The sequence below is a fragment of the Mustela nivalis genome (genome assembly GCF_964662115.1).
Source record: "Mustela nivalis genome assembly, chromosome: 17".
Taxonomy (NCBI): Eukaryota; Metazoa; Chordata; class Mammalia; order Carnivora; family Mustelidae; genus Mustela; species Mustela nivalis.
The window spans coordinates 61,686,323-61,707,165 of record NC_139036.1 but is presented as its reverse complement, the minus strand read 5'-3'; the positions used below and the strand labels follow the sequence as shown (position 1 = coordinate 61,707,165).

Here is a 20,843-nt window from a genome sequence, read left to right as displayed (position 1 = left end):
GCGGTCAGCGCCGGGAGAGGCCCCGGGGCGAGCCCCGTCCCGACAGGCGCCCCGGGAGCGCGCGAGCCGTGAGCGCCGCGGGAGGGCAGCGCGGGGCCGACGGCACAGCCCGGGCCGGGCCCTGCGGGGAGACCCCGGGGCCGCGGAGAGCGCGCACACGACGGCGACCGCGGGTCCCCAGGCGGCGGCTTCCCGGGGCGGCGGGCGGCGCGGGGCTCCGCGGGGGGCGCGCTCCGCCCCGCCCTGCTCGGCGCTCGGCGCTCGGCCTGCGATTGCTCGGGTCTGGCCGCCAGGCCCGGGGTCGACGGTCGAGCGCGTCGCTCTGCGTCCCCGGCCGCGCCGGCCTCGCGCACCCTCTCGCGGCGCTCGTCCCGGGCTCGGGCGGCTCCCGCGTTCGGCCCGGCTCCGCAGCGGCCCGGCCCGATGGCGCCTCAGCGGAGAGGCGCGCCCAAAGCGCCCGAGGGCAGCGGGACGGCCGAGCGCCGGCGCGGCAGCAGGTACCGAGCCGCGCAGGGACGGGCGGGCGGCGGCGGCGGGCGTGGCGTGGCCAGGCGAGGGGTGTGGCCTTCGGCGGGGGCGTGGTCCACAGGGGGCGTGGCCTGCAGCGTCCCCGGTGCGGCGCAGAGGCGAGGCTTGGGGTTCGGACTTCCGACGGGCACGCGGGTCTGGGACCTGCCCCGAGGCCTCCACGGCCGGCTTCCCGACGCGCACGGGTTCCGAGGCCCCGTGGTCTCGTCCCGTGCGCTGTCCTCAGGGCCGGCGAGTGGACGGCCCGGTGGGCGCACGAGGGTCGGTTGTCCGGAAAGTCGTCAGAGCCAGGACGAACGCGGGCCCCAGAGCTTGCCCAGCGTCCATGGACCTTGCTCTGAGACTCGGACAGCAAGCCCCTTCTGTGTCGGAGCCCCGCTCCTCCGAGCAGGGGTGCTGGCCTTGAGCAGAGCCCGCGGGGGGTGGTGCTCCACATCCCGCCAAGGTGCAGCGTCTTCAGCGTTTGCGACTCTGCGCCCCGCCGGTCGCTTTCACACGGGGCGGCCGCGCGGTGGGGAGAAGGTGTGGCCCGCAGCTCCGCCCTGCAGGTCTGGGTTCCAGTCATTTGCTGCTGAGCCGGGCTGGCCGTCTCCCTGCCCTGTCTGGGATTTGAGGGGAAGAGAAATGATGGGCTCACTGGTGTTGGGTGTCCGGTGTCCACCCTGCTCTGATGAGAGAAGGCTGGGTGGCCTTGAGGCCAGACAGCAGCTCTGGGGTGGGGATGTTTTTGAGCTAGGCAGGCTCCCTATTCCCCCTCAGGTATCTGTGGTCCCTCTTTAAAATCATCCAGGACGCACTCAACGCGGTGTGACCATGCTGTGCCCTCCTTGCGGTTTATTTGTTGGAATTCGTTTCATTCATATCGCACTGCAAAGCGTTCAGGGACATACAAAAATGGAAGTCAGACTCCCTGCTTTTTAGGGATTAATCACATACTTGAAGAAGGAGAGCACACCTCCTTAAAAGGGTGCCTTGATCTTTTTTCTTATTTTTTGTAAGTTCTTTGAGCTCTAGAGTCACCAAGTCTTTCCTAAACAGAGTACTCAGCTTCCCAGTTACCCACATGCACACACAGACCCACGTGGGCATATACGTGGTACAGACGTGTGCACAGATCTATGCATGCAACTTCAGCATGGCAGTGAGGACTGTAGGTTGTGCAAAAAAGTGTCTTAATTGCAAGTTGTTTTCATTGTGGTTGTATTCTCTTCCTGACTGGCTCATGTTTTTAGTGCAGTGGCCTTCACTCATACTCAGTGTGTGGCCTGGTTCCTGGGCATGGCATGGGCGTGTGGCCCCTGGGCATGGGCGTGGGGCACAGGCCTGGGGCCCTGGGCAAAGGCTTGTGGTCTGGGCATGGGCCTTGGCCCTGGGTGGGGGCGTGGGGCCTGGGCGTGGGCCCTGGGCCTGGGTGTGGGCCTTGGGCATGGGTGTGGGCCCCGGCACGTGGTTCCTGGTGGTCAGTTTCAGTTGTAGGCAGTGTGATTGGCAACACAGATTGGGTTTCTCTGTGGCCCTGGCCGGCAGCCCATCTTGTTGCCAGCACAGGGCAGATGGGGCAGGGGAGGAGTGATGCCTGCCCTGGCATGTCCTTTCAGGCTGGCGAGTGCCCCTGGATTGGTCGTGAGTAGCTCCGACCCCCATTGCTGCAGAACAGTAACCAAGCTTGGGTATGGTTCCTGGTCATCACCGTCCATCTTTTCAGCACACACGGGTGCCTTTGGGTGACGGTGCTTGTGTTTTGTCCTCAGCACAAAGAGTGTCCAGGCCCCACGGGAGGTGCAGACAAAGTGGTTGAGAACCGCTGTGCTGGGGGCCTGTGCCGTGCTGGCCGGGCTGCTGCTCTGGAGCAGGCTGGGCGGCGACCACAGCATCACGGAGGTCCTGGCTCACCGCGGCGAGGTCCTGCCTGGCAGGTTCATCGAGGTGCCCTGCTCGGAGGACTATGACAGTCACCGGCGGTTTGAAGGTAGGCAATGCTGCTGCGGCCTGGGAAGGGGCAGCCCGTCCACAGGGGCGCGCGGTGTTGGCGATGCGACGGTCTTTTGGGGCCGCGAATTGGTGGGAATCAGATTGAAAGTGGTGCGTGGGCCGGGGACAGGGTACAGGCAGACTTTCCCTCCTTCGGGTGGGTTGACCTACACCTGGACTGGGAAAGGCAGGGCAGTCCCGCTGCACAAGGGCAGCATTTTACTGAGGTGTCCTGCGCTCTGACAGAGACAGGACAGGACTGGGAAGGGGAAGAGGATGAGAACACGGAAGCCAGAAAAGGCTGTAGAGTGGCCTAGAGTGTCGTCCCTGCGGAAAATGCCCCACCAAGAAATGTGACCCCTGGGGGCACCTGGGGGTTTCAGTCGGTTGAGCCTCTGCCTCCGGCTCAGGTCATGATCTCCGGGTCCTGGGATCGAGTCCTGCCTTGGAGTTTCCCAGCTCAGCAGGGGGTGTGCTTCTCTCTCTGTCCCCCACGCCCGCTCATATTCTCACTTGCTCTCAAATAAGTAAATAAATAAAATAAGAAAAGAAATAATAAGGGGCGCCTGGGTGGCTCAGTGGGTTAAAGCCTCTGCCTTCGGCTCAGGTCATGATCTCAGGGTCCTGGGATCGAGCCCCGCATCGGGCTCTCTGCTGGGCGGGGAGCCTGCTTCTTCCTCTGTCTCTGCCTGCCTCTCTGCCTACTTGTGATCTCTGTCAAATAAATAAAATCTTTAAAAAACTATCGATTTCTAATCTAATTGCATTGTAGCTAGATAACGTGATCTGTATGTTATAGGTCCTTGGATTTTGGCTCGGACTTTACCTTTTTTAAAGACTGATGTATTTGAGAGAGAGAGAGAGCATGTGCCTGCTCATGGTGGGTGGAGGCAGGTTGAGAGAGAGAGTCTCAAGCTGACCTCAAGCTGAGTGTGGGTCCGGTCGTGGCTCGATGTCTCGACCCTGAGATCATGACGTGAGCTGAAATCAAGCATCAGACACTCGACCAACCAAGTCACCCAGGCGCCCTCCGACTTTCTCTTTGACCCAGTGTGTTTTTGTTAATGTGCTGCATGGACCGGGGAACTGTTTCCTGGCGGGCGCCTGCAGGGATCCTGGGATCCTCCTGGTCCGCACCCTCACGGATTTGTCTCCTTGTCCGTCATGTCCTGAGGGCGGCGTGCGGGGATCTCCGCGTGACTGTGGGCCTGGCAGCGGCTCGGGACTGGTCTTCGTGCTGGCCGTTTCGTATCTGAAATGATGCCGTCCGCCGCTGTTGTCCTGTCTCCGTCTTCCTGCTCTGTTGCCTGCAGACATGACCGTCTTTCCCTGTCATGATTCTTCTGTGTGAAAGTGCAGTCGTCACGCACAGAGCACGCTCCCAGCTCTTTTATTGTATCTGCTTTTATTCTGTACCGTTCGTGTCGTCGTGTTCAGGGGGTAACCCTTAAAAAAGCATGCACGTGGCTTTTGTTTGTGATAAAAACACCAGTGGGATCAGTAGGACCGTGTCTGGTCTCCTGAAACTGGGACACTCCCCCCCGATGGCCCCCAAACAGAAGTTTATTTTTCCCACACACCAGGGTGCAGAGAGAGGCCCCCAGGCCGGCCGCTCTGTGAGCCCCTCAGCACTGACCCTCCGTGCGTGGCTCACGTGGTCCCGGGACACTCGCTCCACGTGCAGGCTGCGGGCTGCGGGCTGCGGGCTGCGGGCGGGGAAGAAGGGTGGAAAGTGGAAGGTCAGCCGGCCCCACCTGCCCTGAGAGGGCCCTCGGCTCCGTCTCCCTGGCCGGGACTCCTACGAGGGAGCGGCCACCCTGTGCGCGGGAACGCCAGGGGTTTGTCAGCCTGTCCGTGTCGGACGCTTTGCCTCATCCCGGCTTCGGTGCCGTCCGAGCTTGTCCACACCCGCCCTAAGCAGTTGCACGTGCCGGCTGTGGAGAGACAGAGGGCATGCGGGGGCAGGATGCACGGTGGGCACCTTTGATGACAGTGTTTGCCAGGCCCCTGGGACAGAACAGTGACTAGAAGTATAAGCACAGCTTCAGTCCTGAAGGGCTTTCTCACGGGGGCTTCGGAAGGCTGGACCTATGGTCACAGGCTGTCACAGGCTGTCACACCACCTCCGGCTCAGGGATCGCTTCCCCAGGGTAAGCAGGCTGCTTCCCTCAGGTCCCCCGATGTGGGCCGGCCTGAGTGTACCGTGTCCTGCAGGGCGTCGGTGTGTCCTGCAGAGGGTGCACTTACTCCAAAAAGGTCATTGTTGCGGCTCTGAAATCCACACCTCTGTAGGGGTGTCCTGCATTTTATTTGCCGAATCTGGCCCCGAATCCTGTGGAAGGCGCAGACCTGCCCCGCAGAAGTGCCCTGTGGAGGGCCGCCTACAGGCAAGTCCTCCATAAACACACGTGGCGTTGTTGGGATTCAGCAAGGGGTCAGCGTCTCATTCTGGCTCCGCTCTCTGCAGGCTGCTCCCCGAGGAAGTGTGGCCGGGGCGTCACCGACACCGTCATCAGCAGGGACGAAGCCCAGAGGATCCGCAGGTGCCCAAGACTCCTCTGTCTGAACGAGCAGGAAAGTGGGGCTGCGGGACAGGAAGCAGTTACTACGGGGGGCGGGGGAGACGATTTAAAGAAATTCAATTAGAATTCCATCCAAGTACTAACCAGGCCCGACCCTGCTTAGCTTCCGAGATCAGACGAGATCGGGCGCGTTCAGGGTGGTATGGCCGTAGACTCAATTAGAATTCCATAAGAATTTCCTCGTGCGCTTCCAAGGGCAAAAGTGGGCTTTTCCACTTTCTGGAAGCAACGGCTGTTGCCCTCAGTGAGGCTGTTGCTGATGGAGCCTGCCAAGGCCTCAGCCGTCTTTGGTTCCGACCTGTGCAGGAGGCCTAGGGACATGCTGCCTTCTTGGCTGTTCGGGGAGCCCAGCGGGCGACCGTGTGACGCTCCCCGCTGCGGCAGGGGAACACGAGAGAGCAGTTCAGTGTCTGTCCTGAAACTGGCCGGGATTAGCCCCTGGGCTGACCAGCTGTGACTCTGACCGGGCAGGAAGTCTTACTCGGATGCTGTCAACACTGGATTTTTCTTTGTTGGGTTTTTGTTTTTGTTTTTTATTTGACAGAGAGAGGGAGATCACAAGCAGGCAGAGAGGCAGGCAGAGGGAGGGGGGAAGCAGGCTCTCCACCAAGCAGAGAGCCCGATGTGGGGCTTGATCCCAAGACCCTGGGATTATGACCTGAGCTGAAGGCAGAGGCTTAACCCACTGAGCCTTCCAGGAGCCCCTATTGGGGTTTTAAAGACAAGATCTTCAAGCTTTGATTTTGCAACAAATTGTTCAGACACGAGGTGTTTAGTTGTGTGTGCGAGGTGGAGCGGTGCGGGCCCTCAAGCCGCCTGTGTGCCCAGCCATCTGTCCCAGCAGGGAGACATTCCTCCTGTTTCTGGAAAGCACCACAGGGGCTCCCTGGGCAGGAGTCACCGGAACCCGGGTTGATCGCTCCCCAGCTCCATTCCCCAGTTGCTGTGACTTGTCAGGAAGCTCTTGAGTCTTCAGTGAGGCGGGAGGTCCTGTTAGGTGCACCGCAGGCCTCCGCGGCTCCTCTGCCGCCCCGGCTGCTGATCACAAAGCCCCCCCCCCCCCCCCAGCCAGTGATGACCAGGTCAGGGATCCAGTGGGAGTTGCTTGGCCCGTTTGGGTGGGCACCAGCTCTCGGTACTAAACATGGAAATTAAGCCTAGTTGTTTCTAAAATGTTGTATTTAATTAACAACATGGTGAGGAAATACTGTCATTTATTCCCTTAACTTTGAGAATCAAGTTTTTTGGTCTAAATATGTGTTTATATCCCAAATATTAAATAATCTATTAACATTGTAAGAATCGTGTTAGCTGTTAAATCCCTAGCTATATCACAGACGATCCCGCTACCCAAATCCTGACTGACAATGACCTTTCCCCTGCAGCATAGCCGAGAAGGGGCTGTCCCTGGGAGGATCGGATGGAGGGGTGAGTTCCTGCTTCAGTTTTCTTTCTACCCCTTTAACTTGCTCTCCACCCAAGGGCAAGTAGCCACAGTGGGCGGGGGCCTTGGGTGTCCCTCCTCTCCGCATGTCACCAGCATGGAAAGGCCATAGTCCGTGGGCCCAAGACTGTCCCCCTCTTCACAGTGAGTCACAGCAGCCTCCCCAGATCTCATTCATATTTCGGACAATCTGCGGAGGGCAGGCAGGGCTGGGCGCACAGTGAGCTGACAGAGGGTTTAGGAGCCCAGTGAGGAGGGTGGCCAGGCCTGGACTGGGGAGAGGCAAAAGTGGGCAGGGCTCCTAGGACACGGTGACAGACATGCTCCCCCGCCGCCAGGTGGGAGGCCCCACAGACACGGTGTGGGCACTAGAGTGCAGGGGGCCAGGGGTCTGGGGTGGTTTCCAGGGGGTCACGTGGACAATGCACCCACCCAGAACCTGGGGATAGGGCCTTATTTGGAAAAGGAATCTTTGACACCACTAAGTTAAGGGTCTGAAGATGAGGTCATTCTGGATTGGCGGGGGACCCGGAGTCCAACGGCAAACGCGTCCTTGTATGAGAGTCGGAGGAGGTTGGAGGGGAGAGAGGAGAAGCCGCAGGGACACGGAGGGGGAGGGGCTCGGCCATAAGCCGGGGACACTGGAGCCACCAGAAGCTGGAGGAGGCAGGAGGCATTCTCCCCTGGACCTTCAGAGGGAGCCTGGCCCTGGCCACAGCTTGATCTCAGGGTCTCTGGTTTCAGTAGCTGTGAGAAGACGAATTCTGATGAGTTTAAGTCCTCAGTTTGTGACGATCAGTCCCGGCGGCTGCTGGGAACAGAGGGCCAGGGCAGCCCTGTGTCTCATCCGGGCAGCCTCTGGGAGTCATGTTCCTACAAACACCGCACGTTAGCTTGCATTCCCATGTGGGGTTCTGAACACCCAGTGTGTGAGGCTGTGGGAGATAGTCTTCTCTGCACTGTCCTCCGATGGCAAAATTATTGCCATATGTGGACCCAGATGTCTACACATTTCAAGACATGTAACCTTCCTGGGAAGATTCGTTTATGGACTTTGCTAGAATTTCTGTGTATTTCTGTGATTATCTGCATGACTTTATTTTATTCTGCAAATTTTTCCCTGGAGTTCCAAAATTCAGCTTCTTTTATTTTAGTTTGGTTTGATTCAGGAGTAGCATTTATTAAAAACCCATTAGTGCATGGACTCATCTCTTACTCTTTGCTGGGCTTTCCCTCAGGAAATCATCTTGCAGCAAAGGAACCTGATTTGACGCCTTTAAATTCAGTTGACAGTTATTAAGCTCAAATTGTGTTCAAACCCTGGGGCTGGTCACTGCATCAATGAGGAGAAATATAATTAGCTTCCAGATAGTGTGAAAATGGTCCGTGCTGGTGACCACTTTTCCTGGACGTGGGGAAGGACCCATAGAGGTGGGGTGGGCAAGGGTACAGAACACTTTGACGGGCCTGTGAAAGGTAGGACCCAGCAGTTCGCCTCTGGGGATTACCCAAGAGCCTGAAAGCGTCTGTCTGCACAGCCTTGTCCGCCGGTGTTCAGAGCAGCTTTACCGGAAACAACCCACGTGGTTGTATTACCCCAAACCATGGAGTGTCCTCAGCAGGGAGATGGGGTGGATGTCTGTGGACACAGCAGCTCGAGCGAACCACGTGACTGTGCTGAGGAGAGGGAGCCAGACTCAAAAAGAGCACATCCCACATGACCACATGTAACTTTAGAAAGTGGACATCTGCCTGTGACAGCAGAGAGCACATTGGTGGTTACCTGAGGGGGGGGGAGGCAGGAGGCAGAGGAGTACAAGGACATTCTGGGACGCGTTTGTTATCCTGATGGTGACGGTGTTTCACGGGTATGTGACATCAAAGCTCATCAGACTGTACAGCACAACCGACCGTGACACCTCAGCAGGGCTGGGGGTATGATTCAGCTGCAGGAGTTCACAGGTCTGTGCACCGCTTTCAGAAGATCAGACAGTGTGGGAGGGAATGAGATCTGTCCTGCGTATACCCCGGGGCCACCTTTCTTGAAACCTGGCATCGCCTGCCTGACCCCAGGGGAGGGTAGGATGGATCTCACAGGGGGACAGGGGACCCTGCTACCCTTTCTGTGCACATCTTTTCCAGGCGTCCATCTTGGACTTGCACTCAGGAGCCCTGTCTGTTGGGAAGCACTTTGTGAACCTGTACAGGTGAGAGCCCAGACAGACTGCAGCCCTCACTGTGCCCCTGCATTTCTTGGCCAGAGCTGGGGGGGGCGGGGCCCTTCTCAGGGGCAGGATCCTGGTTCACCAGCTGCAGGGAACAGTCTCCGGCTCCATGGGGGCTCCTCAGGGGCCTTCTTGAGAAAGCAGGACCTACCCGAGGCCGAGGGAAGGGGTAGGATGGAGAGTCAGGCCAGGCTCTGGGGTGGGGGGAAAGCGTTGGAAAGAGCTGATAGGACCCTGATCCTCCCTGAGGCCAGAGAAGCAGAGATTCCCCAACCTCAACGTAGTGACGTCCCCCTCTTTGATCACTGGTTATCCCTGTGGGGACAGGGCTCTTCCGCAGGAGGAAACAAGGAAGCTAAAGAAGATTCAGTGTTGTAAGAAAGTGTCGACACGTCCAGTGAAACGTTACATGTGTTAACAGCCTATTTTTCACAGATACTTTGGAGATAAAATACAAACCGTCTTCTCAGAAGAGGACTTCCAGTTGTACCGGTGAGGAGGAAAGCAGGGAAGAAGTCAGAGGGGAGGCGGGTGGCTGGGCTGAAGGTTGGGGCCACAGAGCCCCGCCCATCCAGGGTGGGAACCCAGGCGCACCAAGCCCACCAGGCCGCGCCCACCACCTGTCTGGGCCACGCCCACGCGATCACCACCTGTACCAGGCCCTGTTCAGAGGCCTAGGCCACGCCCCAGGCCAGGCCACCCTTCCCAACCATGCCCACCCGCCAATGCCACGCCCCTGGCCACACCCACTTGCCCACCCCACCCTGATCCGGGCTCTCCCCCCCACCAACTGTGTCCATCCAACCACAGCACCCAGTCATGCCCTCTGACCACGCCCACCCCGTGTCCACCCTTGCCCGAGCCAGGTGCTGCAGGTGCCCAGGGATGTGCCCCCCCCCCCCGTTTGTCTGGGCACTTCGTGAGCAGAGGGTCCCTTGAAATGCACAGTTCACTTTATCAGAGTCCTGGCGGGTGGGTGCTGGGGCGATACCTCACCCCCACCCCCCACCCCTGCTGGGGGCGGGGCAGGGAACTCATGGACTTGTCTGGGTTGGGCTGTTCTCCTGGCTCCACAGTTTTTCTCCTTCCTTGACACCCTGTGCCGTCCGGGCTGACGGGCAGAATGTACTAGAACAGCTGTGGGATTACAGTCTGCGCCAGCGTCCGAGGCACTTTGTGCTCGGAGCTGGTGCACAGGGCCGCCCCTGCCTCGTCGCTGTGGGTCTAGCCAGGCCATGGAGCCCAATGGACCTATGAAAGGAGCAGGCCAGTGGGGGCCTCGTGAGCTCCCCGTCTGCCCAGGGCTGCTCTCTGCCCCAGCCCCAGGTGGGTCCAGCAGCTCTTGCAACAGCCTCCCGAGCGGCCCAGGGCGCTAAGGGGCCGTGCCCACTCACAAGTCACAGCACAGGAGCCAGCACCAGGCTCCCTCCCCATGCCAGGTGCCAGGCATGGCCCTCCTGCCCTGACAGCTCCCCCACAAGGGAGTGGTTTTCTTTAAGTAAAACTTGTAATTTTTAGGTAATCAAGACTCATAGACTATTTTGGGAAATAACATCGTGGAATCTCATGTACCTTCGCCCAGTTCCCCTGATGGCACGAGTTGGTGTTAGCAGAACCAGGCATTGCCCCCGGGAGCCGGCCCCGGTGCTGCCCCCACCATCTTGCTCAGAATCCTAAGTTCTACCGTATTTGTGTGAGCGTGTGCAATTTTGTCCTCTGGGTAGCTCACGTAAGGGCTGCCAGCCACGGTACCGAGCGTCTCATCACCACACGGACCCCACGTTGCCCTTCTGTCTCCTCAGCCCTAGCACCCGTCCCTGACCACAGTCAGCAGAGCTCGCTGCTACCATAGCCTCGCGGTCTGGGAACAGCGGCCGCCTCCCCTTGGTGACGTTCCCAGGGAGATGGCCGGAGAGTGAGCCGGGCTCCTGGTCCAGAGAGAAGCAAAGGGTCAGGTGAACTTGACATGCAAATAGTAGTGTCAGTGAGCAGTGCCCTTGACCCCTGCCGCACGCTGGTGACCTCCCTGGGTGGGCCCTGAGGTCAGGGCCTGGGGCAAGGTGGGGTTTTGTAGCACAAAGGGCTGGGTGACCAGCGGGACGGGAGCCTGGCCTGCGGTCACCCGGTGATTCGTTCGCTTTTTCGTGTTTACCGCTAAGTGAAAAGCGTGAGTATTTTAATGTTCGTAAGTTCAAGGGTCTATGAAGCATAAAAATGCTCACTGCAAATGAAGAGAAAACAGCGGATTTGTGTCTCATTCGAGAGCAAGCCTGCAGAGAGGAAGCGGTGTCGACCCAACCGCGGTCAGGAGCGGCTGGTGGTTGCACAGGCGGCCTAGGACAGTCTTACGTATGGGACAGAGTTTGTATTTCTGGAGTGAAAACCCAGTCAGAGGCGTGAGTGCTGTTGCCAGGCACGTGGGTGCTGGAGAAGGCAGCTTCGTGGAGGCCACCGTGGAGGCCCTGGACACAGGCTTCATCAGGATGTCCGCTGGGTTCGGTCAATCCCTGAGCTCGCTCTCTCGGATGTGAGGAAGGTAGAACTGTCGGACTGCTTCCCGTCTCTTCTGGGCTGTTGTCTGTCCGCCGACCTCAGTCAGGGAGCGTGTGCAGCAGGCGTGCAGAACCGAGAACCGTGAGAACCAGAGGACCATCAGGGGGGGCCCCCCGGGCACCGTCACTGCAGCGGGCGCCGAGGAATGGGAGGCCGGCGCGCCTGCGCCGAGCGTGGGTTCCAGCAGGAGCACCGTCAATGCCGTGAGCAGGCCAGCCGCGGAGTGTGTGGCCAGATGACCGTGGAGGAAGGCCACGAGCCTCCGAGTTCTTTCAGGTTGTTGAACTGGGACGTTTGGCTAAACAACTTTGCGCCCTGACGGTGAACAGAGATGAAGAAAACAAAGTGCACGGAGTCGACGCTTCCTCGCGACGGGCTGGGAAGAGCTGAGTGCATGGGCCTCAGGCCTCGCTGCAGGGTGACGCACCGGCGGTCGTTGTCGGCCCAGCAGAAGTTCTGTGAGCGTCGCTGGGGTTAGAGTGACCCCTCCACTGGCTGAAATGAGTTCAGGGGGGTCCCCAGAAAAGTCTGCTGTGCCCCCAGTTGGTGCCCTGCCGGAGGGGGCACCCTTGAGCTAGTGCCGCCCACGTGGAGACACCAGCCAGTGGTTTGGAAATGAAACAATAACCCGTCCTGTTGTGCTGGGGCTGCATCACGTGTGGTCCTAACCCTGGGTCCCCCTCCCTCCCGCACGGGCGCACACGTGGCCCTGGGCCCGGTCCTCGTCCTCCCACGGTGCGCGCAGGTACGTGGTGGACACTGTTTGTGGAGGCATGTGTGGGTGTGTACACGTGTCTCGCAGACGTGTGTGGCCGTGCATGGGCGGTGAGTGTGCTCGGTGTGTGCGGGTCCGTGCGTGAGTGCGTGTGCCCTGACGTGTGCCCCCCGACAGGGATGTGCGGCAGAGGGTCCAGCTCACCGTCGCCCGGGCCTTCGGCATCAGCGCGTCCGCACTGCACCTCACGAAGCCCACGTTCTTCTCGCGCATCAACAGCACGCAGGCCCGGACGGCGCACGACGAGTACTGGCACGCGCATGTGGACAAGGTGAGCAGCCTCTCCGGCCGGGCGCACGGCCTGGCTTCCCGGGCATCTGCCCCGTGGTGTTTCTGTGGTTGGGGTTTTAGACGTCTTCCTCTCCGACCTTCGGGTTGGACCCAAAACCCCTGGACAGTGAGATGTGCGCTAGGAATTGGCAGGCCCCGTGGCACCCAGTCGTCCGTGGCTGCCTCCCCTGGAACCGCAAACTCTACTACGGGCCCCCCAGGCAGTCTCTGTCGCCTCCATGGCTGCCGGGGCCTCCCCTTGGGCCTGCCCTCCGCCCACACCCTGCCTCTTTGCAGGAACATCTTGCAGCCACTCAGGACCCCCGGCTCTCTGTTCTCGATCTGTTGTTCTTAGACACAGTCCTAGCTGATCCGTGATCCTGACCCGCTGCCCTGGAGCCCATCCCACGTGGCCCCGTGTTCTCAGTGTGGTGCTGGGGACACCTGAGGGCTGCAGGGGCGGCCCGGCGGCAGGTGTGCTCAGGTGACCCAGGACTGTCCCTTGTGCTCCTTGAAGCTAGAATGGACGAAGCAAGTGAGAAACAGCCAGGGAGCATGGGGTGGGAGGCGAGGGCAGGTTGGAACCACGCTTGCCAGTGGGGCTCTGGCTCTGAAACCCAGCCGGGTGCTCAGCCTTTGTTGGATCTCAACTGAGCCGACGGAGACAGCGCGTGGCCGTGAGCACAGGGGTGTGGTTACTGAAGCTGAGGACCGCGGTGTGTCACTGGTCAGTCAGCTTCAGTGGACATGGTGTCTGTGGCCAGGGATTGCCGCAGGCCAGCGCTACTCTGGGGCCTGCAGCCGGTTCAGGCCAGGACTGGGGTTTCTGGCCTCACGGCAGGAGACCCAGTGGCCCTGTGGTCTTCCTCCAGGGTGTGCAGGCGCCAGTGCGGTCCAGCTGTGGTCCAACCTAGTGCCCCTTGTGGCTTTAGCGGCTGTTGGCCTATCGGTAACCCTCGCCCCAGGGTCACTGCGCGAGGGGACAGCTGAGGCCTCAGCTGTGCGGTAACCACTGCCTGCAGAGCTGGAAACGGTTGTTAGGGAGGAACCGTTTGTGTGGAGGAACGTCCAGCGCATGGAGAAGGGAGCCCCCGGGGGGGGCCGGAGCCCAGGAGGACTGTCCTCACGAAGGGAGGCCGGCCCTCCACCGCCAGGAGAAACAACGCACACGGCCCGACCGCGTTCTCGAACTTCAAGGAGAATACACTTCAGGCGGAAGGAGGCGCCTCAGGAGCACATCGGCAGCCTCAGGCTCTCCACAGCGACGCTCGGACCCGGGAGGGTCCACAGGAGCTGGGTGGTGTGTGGGTGTGGCTGTCCTCGGACACAAGAGAACTCCAGAACGGGGCGTCCGCTGGTCATCGCCAAGCTCTGGTCTCCAGCTCGGAACGGAGACGCCCGCACCCGCCCCTCCCACGGCCCCTTACCCAGGTCCCCGGTTTTCACACGCGTTCTGAGGGTTCCTTTGCCGTATCTGGAGGTGGACGGATGGCAGAGGGTCCGCTTTGTGGACTCCGCTCCCACCGCACCGGAGCCGCTCACGTGTGGTTCTGATGGACGTGAGGTTCGCGGCTGAAGCTGCTCGGGAAGCATGGCCCCGGGAGAGGCGCAGGCTTCTGTCTCCCTGAGGTTTGTTTGGTGAAGGGATTCGGGACGAGGGGAATCCGAGACAGGGTCTCAGTGGGGCGTGCGGAGCTGAGCCCAGGTGTGTCGGAATCCAGCCTCCTGCGGCCTGGTGCCGAGTGTATGAGAAGGTGACGTCGCTCTCAGTACCGTGGCACCGTGGTTGGCCCACCTCCCATCAGGAGGTGACTGTCGTCACGGTGACGGGGTAGAGATGGTGGCGGGGAAGGCTTTTTGAGCCTTGATCAGGAATGTCGTGTGAGATTGGCTTGGAGCTTCTGAGTTGTTCCAGGATGCCTGCAGGTGTCTGTCGAGTGTGCGAGCGGCTGCCAGCCCTGCGGGTGCAGGCGGGAGTTGGGCTGTGTGCCAGGGCTGCGTTGACAGTCGGACTGAGTTCTTAAGACACTTCTTTCCCTCTTAGCCCAGACTTGCCCATGGAGCAATTCACCAGCCTGCAAAAGGTTCTTATGTGATGAAAACTCCTTGTTTGCCGCACATGGTTATCTTGGCACAAAAGAAAACCGTGTATCTCAGTAATTCCCTTTACTGACCAGATCCCGACTGGTCTGGTCGGCCCCTGGGGACGAGGCCTTCCTTGCACAGTGCAGACAGTCAGCTCTTCCCAGCAGCTGAAAGTTCTAAACCACGCCCTGCTGATGCCGCTCGGAAAACAGCGTGTCCGTGTGGCGCCCTTGTCCGCGCTGGCCGCGAGCAGGGCCTCGCCTCCCTGACTTCAGGGCATCGGAGGAAACAAGTGATCAAGTGATAGCCGCCACCTGTTCACGTCGCCCGTCCGGGCCGGGGGTGGGGGTCGGTTATCAGAGGGTCCGTGCCCAGACGAGCCCCTGCTAGATCCTGGCCTTCGGCTTCGCACGGCCCGGGCCGTCTTCCCGGGCCGCATCCGCCCGCAGGGGCTCGCACACAAAAGGGCAGACGCTGTCCGTTGGTCAGGATGAGGCCCCTGGGGTCCTCAGAGTCAGAGACAGGCAGGGGCGGGGGCGGAGTGAGCGTTTCACAGGACGGTTTCAGTGGGGGAAGGTACTAAGCAGGTTTCTGGGGACGGACAGTGGCGACGGCTTTGCGACTTCTGGGCTGGGTGTGAAGGGGGTTAAAACGGCTGGTATTCCCAGCGGTAAAGGTCACAGTTGGCTGCCCCCCCGCCCCAGCGTGAAGAAGGAGCAAGAGCACTTGTCACTGCTGTGTTTGTTCTGTGTGCCGACGCGGAAGGTGGGAGCTACTAGGTGGCGGTGACACGGCCGCCGTCCCAGGAACCGCCGTGGTGCAGGCTTGTCCGCCTGGCGTCCGCACACGCTGCCTTTGCCGGGAGCCACGGCCCGGTTGTGGGAGCAGCGCAGGAGCCCCGGGCAGAAGCGGGCACATGGGCCCGACCGAGGCGTTTCTGTGGCCCGCAAGCCGGCGCGACCGTCTGGGCGGCTGTGCCCCACGAGCCCCAGTCGCCGACCAGCTCCGTCGCACCCCGCCCACAGGTGACCTACGGCTCCTTCGACTACACCTCGCTGCTCTACCTCTCCGACTACCTGGACGACTTCGGCGGCGGCAGATTCGTGTTCGTGGAGGAGGGAGCCAACAAGACAGTGGAGCCGAGGGCAGGTAGGACATCCCGCGGCGGCCCCGGGCGGGCAGGCAGGCCTCCGCACGGCCCGCTGCCCTCGGTCACTGCTGCCACAGCACAGCGGTCCCCAGAGCCCCCGGGGCCCCCAGCCTGGCAGGGACACCCAGAGCTGCCCTGTGAGTGTGTGCCCTCCCTCCTGGCGTGTGGGGAAGGACTCCCAGAGACTCCCAGGAGAGCCCGGCCACTTGGTCCCCGGACCGCGCCATGCCCTCCCCTGCTGCCATGTCTCCCCTGTTGTGTGGCTTCGCCTGTGGGAGCCCAGTCAGACCAGTGAGGCTGCCCACCTGGGTTGGCTCAGTGTTCTGCTGGCCACGGGACTATCCTCACTGGACAGTCTGGTGGACACTGGACAGAGCTGGTGGGTCCACACTGCTCCCTGGAGAAGCTGTGAAGGGGGCAGAAGGTAGCTTGGACATCCAGGGTGTGGGAAGGAGATGAAGCAGCTCAGGGTTTGGTCTCCCCGCTCTGTGGGTGGGCGCGGGAAGGGGTGCAGCCCTGGGCTCAGCAGGCAGGAGGGGCCTCCAGACGCCCTGCAGCTCCAGCAGCTCAACGGATTAAGGACCAGAGAAGCTTCCAGCACCACGGCTGGGTGTCACGTGTCACTGCTTTTGACAGTGCCCTGTGGCCCGATAGGAAAATCATGAAGGATTAGAAAAACCGAGATGATTTCTCATGTTTGGTTACTCAGTTGCTGAGCTAAATCTTTCACTGAAGAACCTTCTTCTGATTCTGAAGTGTTTCCTGTGTTGAGAATTAGGTGGGCAGTGTTGTTCAACCTTGACACACCCCTAGGGACATGGCCCTGGGGGACATGGCCTTGGGGGCCGTGGCCCTGGGGGACTTGCTCCTGGGAGACCTGCCCACCGCTGTTGGTGTTCCAGGTCTGCGTTTGCTCTTTGCCTCGTGTGCTGTTAGCGGTGCTGGCCTCTGGTCACTTCGGGTCACTTCTCTCTTCCGTCCAGGCCGAGTGTCCTTCTTCACCTCGGGGTCCGAGAACCTGCACCGTGTGGAGAAGGTCCACTGGGGCACCCGTTACGCCGTCACCATCGCCTTTACCTGCAACCCTGACCACGGCATTGCAGACCCTGCGTTCACATAGCCCCGGCCATGCCTTCCCCCCCGCCCCCCCGGGAGCAGCCACACTGAGCATGTGTCCCTCCCGCCACTTCAGCCCTTTCCCATTGAACAAGGTGCCTTAGGAATCACCCGGAGTCAATCCGCTGCTGTGCTGGTCATTCCTCGTCTGTAGGGAAATCTGGGAAGCGGCCCTTGGCCTCCGAGGCTCCTGTGAGCGACTCAGTGTGCTGTCCACGTCGGGCCCGGGAACTGGCTGGCAGCCAGCTGACGTGCCCTCCCACTCAAGAAGGGGTCCTCGGGCCCCGGGTGGAAACTCCCGCTTGTGAACAGTCATTCCCCCGGGGCTGCATCCAGAGACCAGCCCGCCACTGAAGACCGACGTCGGAACGTGGACGATGCCGTGGCCCGTAGCGAAGGTCCAGCACAGGGGTGACCGGTGCGGGCTGAGGGCCTAAGACAGCGGGGTCAGGAGTTCCGCCTCGCACAGCATCCTCCCAAAAGCAAGCCGGTCACAACCCACATGGGCGCCCTGCACGCACCCCAGCCATGCTTGTGGGAGGACGGGGTGCAGGGGGCCCCGGGGGAGACCGTGGGTGTGACCTGGGGAAGCAGCGGCAGAGGGCCAGGCAGTAGGACAGACACGGAACAGTAGCAGACTGAAACCAAGTACGGAGTGCGGGGGCCGCTGAGGGCCGTGAACATCAGGCCCCCAGGCTCCGGGAGGCCGAGGGGGGAGAGGGCAGTGCGGGGCACGTCCAGTCCCCTTTGGACTGACTGACACTGTGAATACCAGTTCACAGTGCTCTTAGTCCCAGGAGAAGTACCACCCTGCTCTTAGTCCCAGGAGAAGTGCGCGTACACCGCTGGCTCTGAATGCACTTGTGGGGCCCCCTGCCCCCCAGGAAGGGCTCTGCAGGTTCTGTGACCATCCCAGCGCCCTGCCTGCCCCTCCATTCCCGCCTGAACCAGCCAAGCCCCACGGAGCGGCCGCAGCGACACCCGGGCTTTGCCCCCCCGGACTTGCAGGCCCCACCGTGACGTCCCTTCTGTCTCAGCACCTCTGGGGCCCTGTGGATCCCAGCAGAGCCAGGGCTGTGGACAGTCCCTCTGAGGAGCCTGCAGTGCGGGTGTCCCAGCCACCGTCCCCATGCCGGTGGACACACGGGGGGCTCGCGATCTTGGTGGTACCCGGACAAGCTCTCTGGGTCTCCCTCAATAGAGAAAACAGATCTGGGGGGGGTGGGGGGCAGCCAGCGAGGACCCCATTCCCGGAGGGTTCCCATGAGTGGTGGTGAGGAGGGAAGCGGCAGGAGGATGGGCAGCACCGGGGTCTGCACACGCCCAGGGTGGGTCACTGGACCAAGGCTTTGTCTTCAGGAAAATGTGGCTGCTCCCCTCTGCAGGCCCCCCAACTGCCCCGCACAGCCGAGACCCGCCTTACCGGTGGGGGCTGCCGGGACCTGGTGGGCTTTGTGGGGTGGGGTGACACGGCAGGGGCTGGCTGCACCGTGGACCCCCTCCCGTCTGCGGGAAGCCCACGCAGCGTGGCGGCTGGGGTTGGTGGTCCGCACCCTGCCTCCTCAGAGCCCCAGCAGAGGCCTCGTGTTCCCGGTGCGTGGATCTTGCCTCTGACACGCTGTGTTCAGGGGCTGAGCCCAGACCCCTCAGCCTGGGTCGGGCCTCACCTGAGATCCCAGCCGGTGCCGGCTCACTGTCAGCTCAGGGACCCCCTCCCTGCCCGACAGGTGTCTCACCTCTGCCCACACTGTTCATCACTGCCTTCCGTGGGGTGCAGCGGGGCACACAGGATCCCCTCTGCTCTGCCTGGTGGCCGTGGGCTTGGGGAGGGAGGAGGAAGAGGGGGTGGGGCTGGGAGGCAGAGGGCAGAGGGGAGGTACCCCCCCGCGGGCCCCCAGGGGGAACTGGGAACACACACATGGAAGCAGGGCAGGGAGGAAGCTGGGCAGGGGCTCCCCAGGCCACGGACCGCCTGAGGCTGTTTCCTGCTCTGACCCCACTTGGCATCCAGACCCCAGCGTCCGGTGCCGGGGAGAGAAAGGGGCAGGTCAGAGCTGTCCAGCCTGGGAGCCTGCCCTGGGCGGCTCGGGATGGGGCTCTCCTGGGGGAAAACTGAGCCCTTGGCCAGCCTGGAAAAAGCGAGTCTGGCACTCCTGGCCATTGGCACTGGCAGCCCCGCTTCCCGCTCGCGCGTCATCCGTCTGGAATGCGAGTGGAAAAACCTGCCCTGGCCCTGAGGCTCCTGTCCGGGCGGCCTGGGGGTGCTTAGGGGCCCAGGCTGGACTTGGGCCACCCCTGCCTCCCCTTACATGGGGCTGGGGGCTCCCACCTTCCGCTGGCCAAGCTCCCCTCCTTTCTCATGCCTGGTGAGTGGTGGAAGGAAGGTAGTCTAAGAGCTGGGGATGGGCTCTGAGGGCTTTCTCCAGGGGACAAGGGAGCCCCAGCATCCTGTCCCCCAAGGCTGGCCCTCCAGGTGACCCTGGTGAGGAGCACCTGTCAGCTGGGTGTGCACAGGTGTGGAATCAGGCGAGTTCAGGCCTCCCACAACTGCTCAGGATGCCCTCCCACATAGGGCCCCACGCCCCGCCAGCGCTGTGCGGCCCCCCAGACAAGCGCTGCCCCCCCAACAGAGGTCTGTCTGGGGAGCACAGTGTCCACAAGCAGAGGGCTCCCGGGGCAGGTGAACAGTGGGGGTTGCTGGTTTGGGTAAACTCACTTCCCAAAGAACAAGTTCCTGGAAACATGAGGGGCCTGGGGAACTTGGACGTGTGGGTTTCTTGTTGATAGAGAATGTCCCGCAGCTCCTGGGGGCCAGCAGCCCGTGACACGGACTCGCGGGTCTGCACCACAGGGTTCCCACCAAGCCTGCACCGCCCGGAGCCCGGGGTGGGAATGTGCCTGGAAAACCCATCGTGCGCACCGGCTCTGGAGCCCCAGGGAAGCGAGAAGGCTGCTTGGCTGTGGAACCTCCTGGATTCCGGCTCCTTCCCGCCCCTTAGCCTCGCATCACCACCTCTGGAAGTCAGCAAGGCGGGGGAGGGGGGTGTCAAGAGCAGAGTTCATTGTCTCATTCGGTCCCCATTGGGTGCCCCCCCTGGGGAGGGGGTCCACAGCCTGTCTGGGACCCTGGTTGGGGTGGGGGCTGGGGGCTGGAGGACAGGGGTGAGGGGGCGGGGAGGCGTGCAGGAGAAGTACCCCGAGGCCTGGCATGCAGCGGGACACCCCATCCTGGCCAGTCCTTGTCCCACTGGCTCTGCTGCCCAGGGTCTTCCAGAGGGGCACACCTCTGCTGTCCCCACCCCACCGCCCCTCAGAGGCCTCTGCTACCCCCAGCCCAAGCCGGCCCTACAGACAGAGGCAGGCGAGTTAGCAGTTTCTACTCAAGACTGACACACAGCCCAGCACTGGGCTGCCACACCAGAGCTCCCCGTCGTCGGTAATGGCTGAGACCACAAGGCCTCCCATCTGTCCGCAAAGCACCGTGAGGGAAGGAACACCGCACGGCTGAGCGCGGCCTGCTGACCTGGGGAGCCGCGGAAGATGGACCCCTGCAGGAAGTCCCAGCAGCAAAGCAAGGTGGAGGCCGTGGCGTTGGGGGCTCTGCGGGGGGAGGGGGTGTCTGCACAGCTCTGGAGTGGTGGGGCCCCCGCGGGACATGGGGGCAGGACATTGCCGGTCCCGGTCCTCGTGTCACGGGACTGCCAAGCATCTCTGTGCGGCTTTGATGCATGTGTGTGCGTTCACACACGCTGGTTCTCAATAAAACGGGGTTCTGTTGTACAGCCTTACCTCCCATCCCCTCTACCAGCCGCCTTAGATCGACTCAGAGTGAACCCCACCTTCCTCTCTCAACACCGTGCCGGGCCGTAATTTATTTAAAGCTGCAGAGCATTCCGAGGTGTCTGATAGAGTGATGCCGGAGTGAGTATCTCTGTATATAAACCTTTATTTGCGTCTGACTCTGATTTAGGATAAAATCCTGGAAGTGGTGTTCCCAGAACACGAGTTACAGACTTTACTACCTCTTGGTGAGTCATGCTAACTTCACGCTCAGGGTTATCTTTTCTGTTTGGCCTTAAATATATTTTTCTGCATTACAATTTTAAACGATGTCTCTAAGTCAATCTCCGGCTTCTAGGGCAAC

The 20,843-nt window shown here is 61.3% G+C and overlaps 1 protein-coding gene across 2 annotated transcripts; it reads left to right on the top strand.

Moving 5' to 3' along the window:
* The first annotated feature begins 20 nt into the window (after positions 1-20).
* Positions 21-20,481, top strand: OGFOD3 (2-oxoglutarate and iron dependent oxygenase domain containing 3). 2 transcript variants are annotated; one of them, XM_082705612.1, is made up of 9 exons: positions 21-497; positions 2,280-2,497; positions 4,967-5,042; positions 6,467-6,509; positions 8,668-8,732; positions 9,186-9,242; positions 12,196-12,349; positions 15,459-15,582; positions 16,486-16,815. In XM_082705612.1, exons 1-9 carry the CDS (start codon positions 424-426, stop codon positions 16,701-16,703), a joined length of 1,029 nt encoding a protein of 342 aa, XP_082561738.1. In that variant the 5' UTR covers positions 21-423; the 3' UTR covers positions 16,704-16,815. The 2 variants fall into 2 exon arrangements, with proteins under 2 accessions (XP_082561738.1, XP_082561739.1); XM_082705613.1 differs by having other exon boundaries at positions 27-497; positions 16,567-20,481.
* The last annotated feature ends 362 nt before the right edge of the window (positions 20,482-20,843 follow it).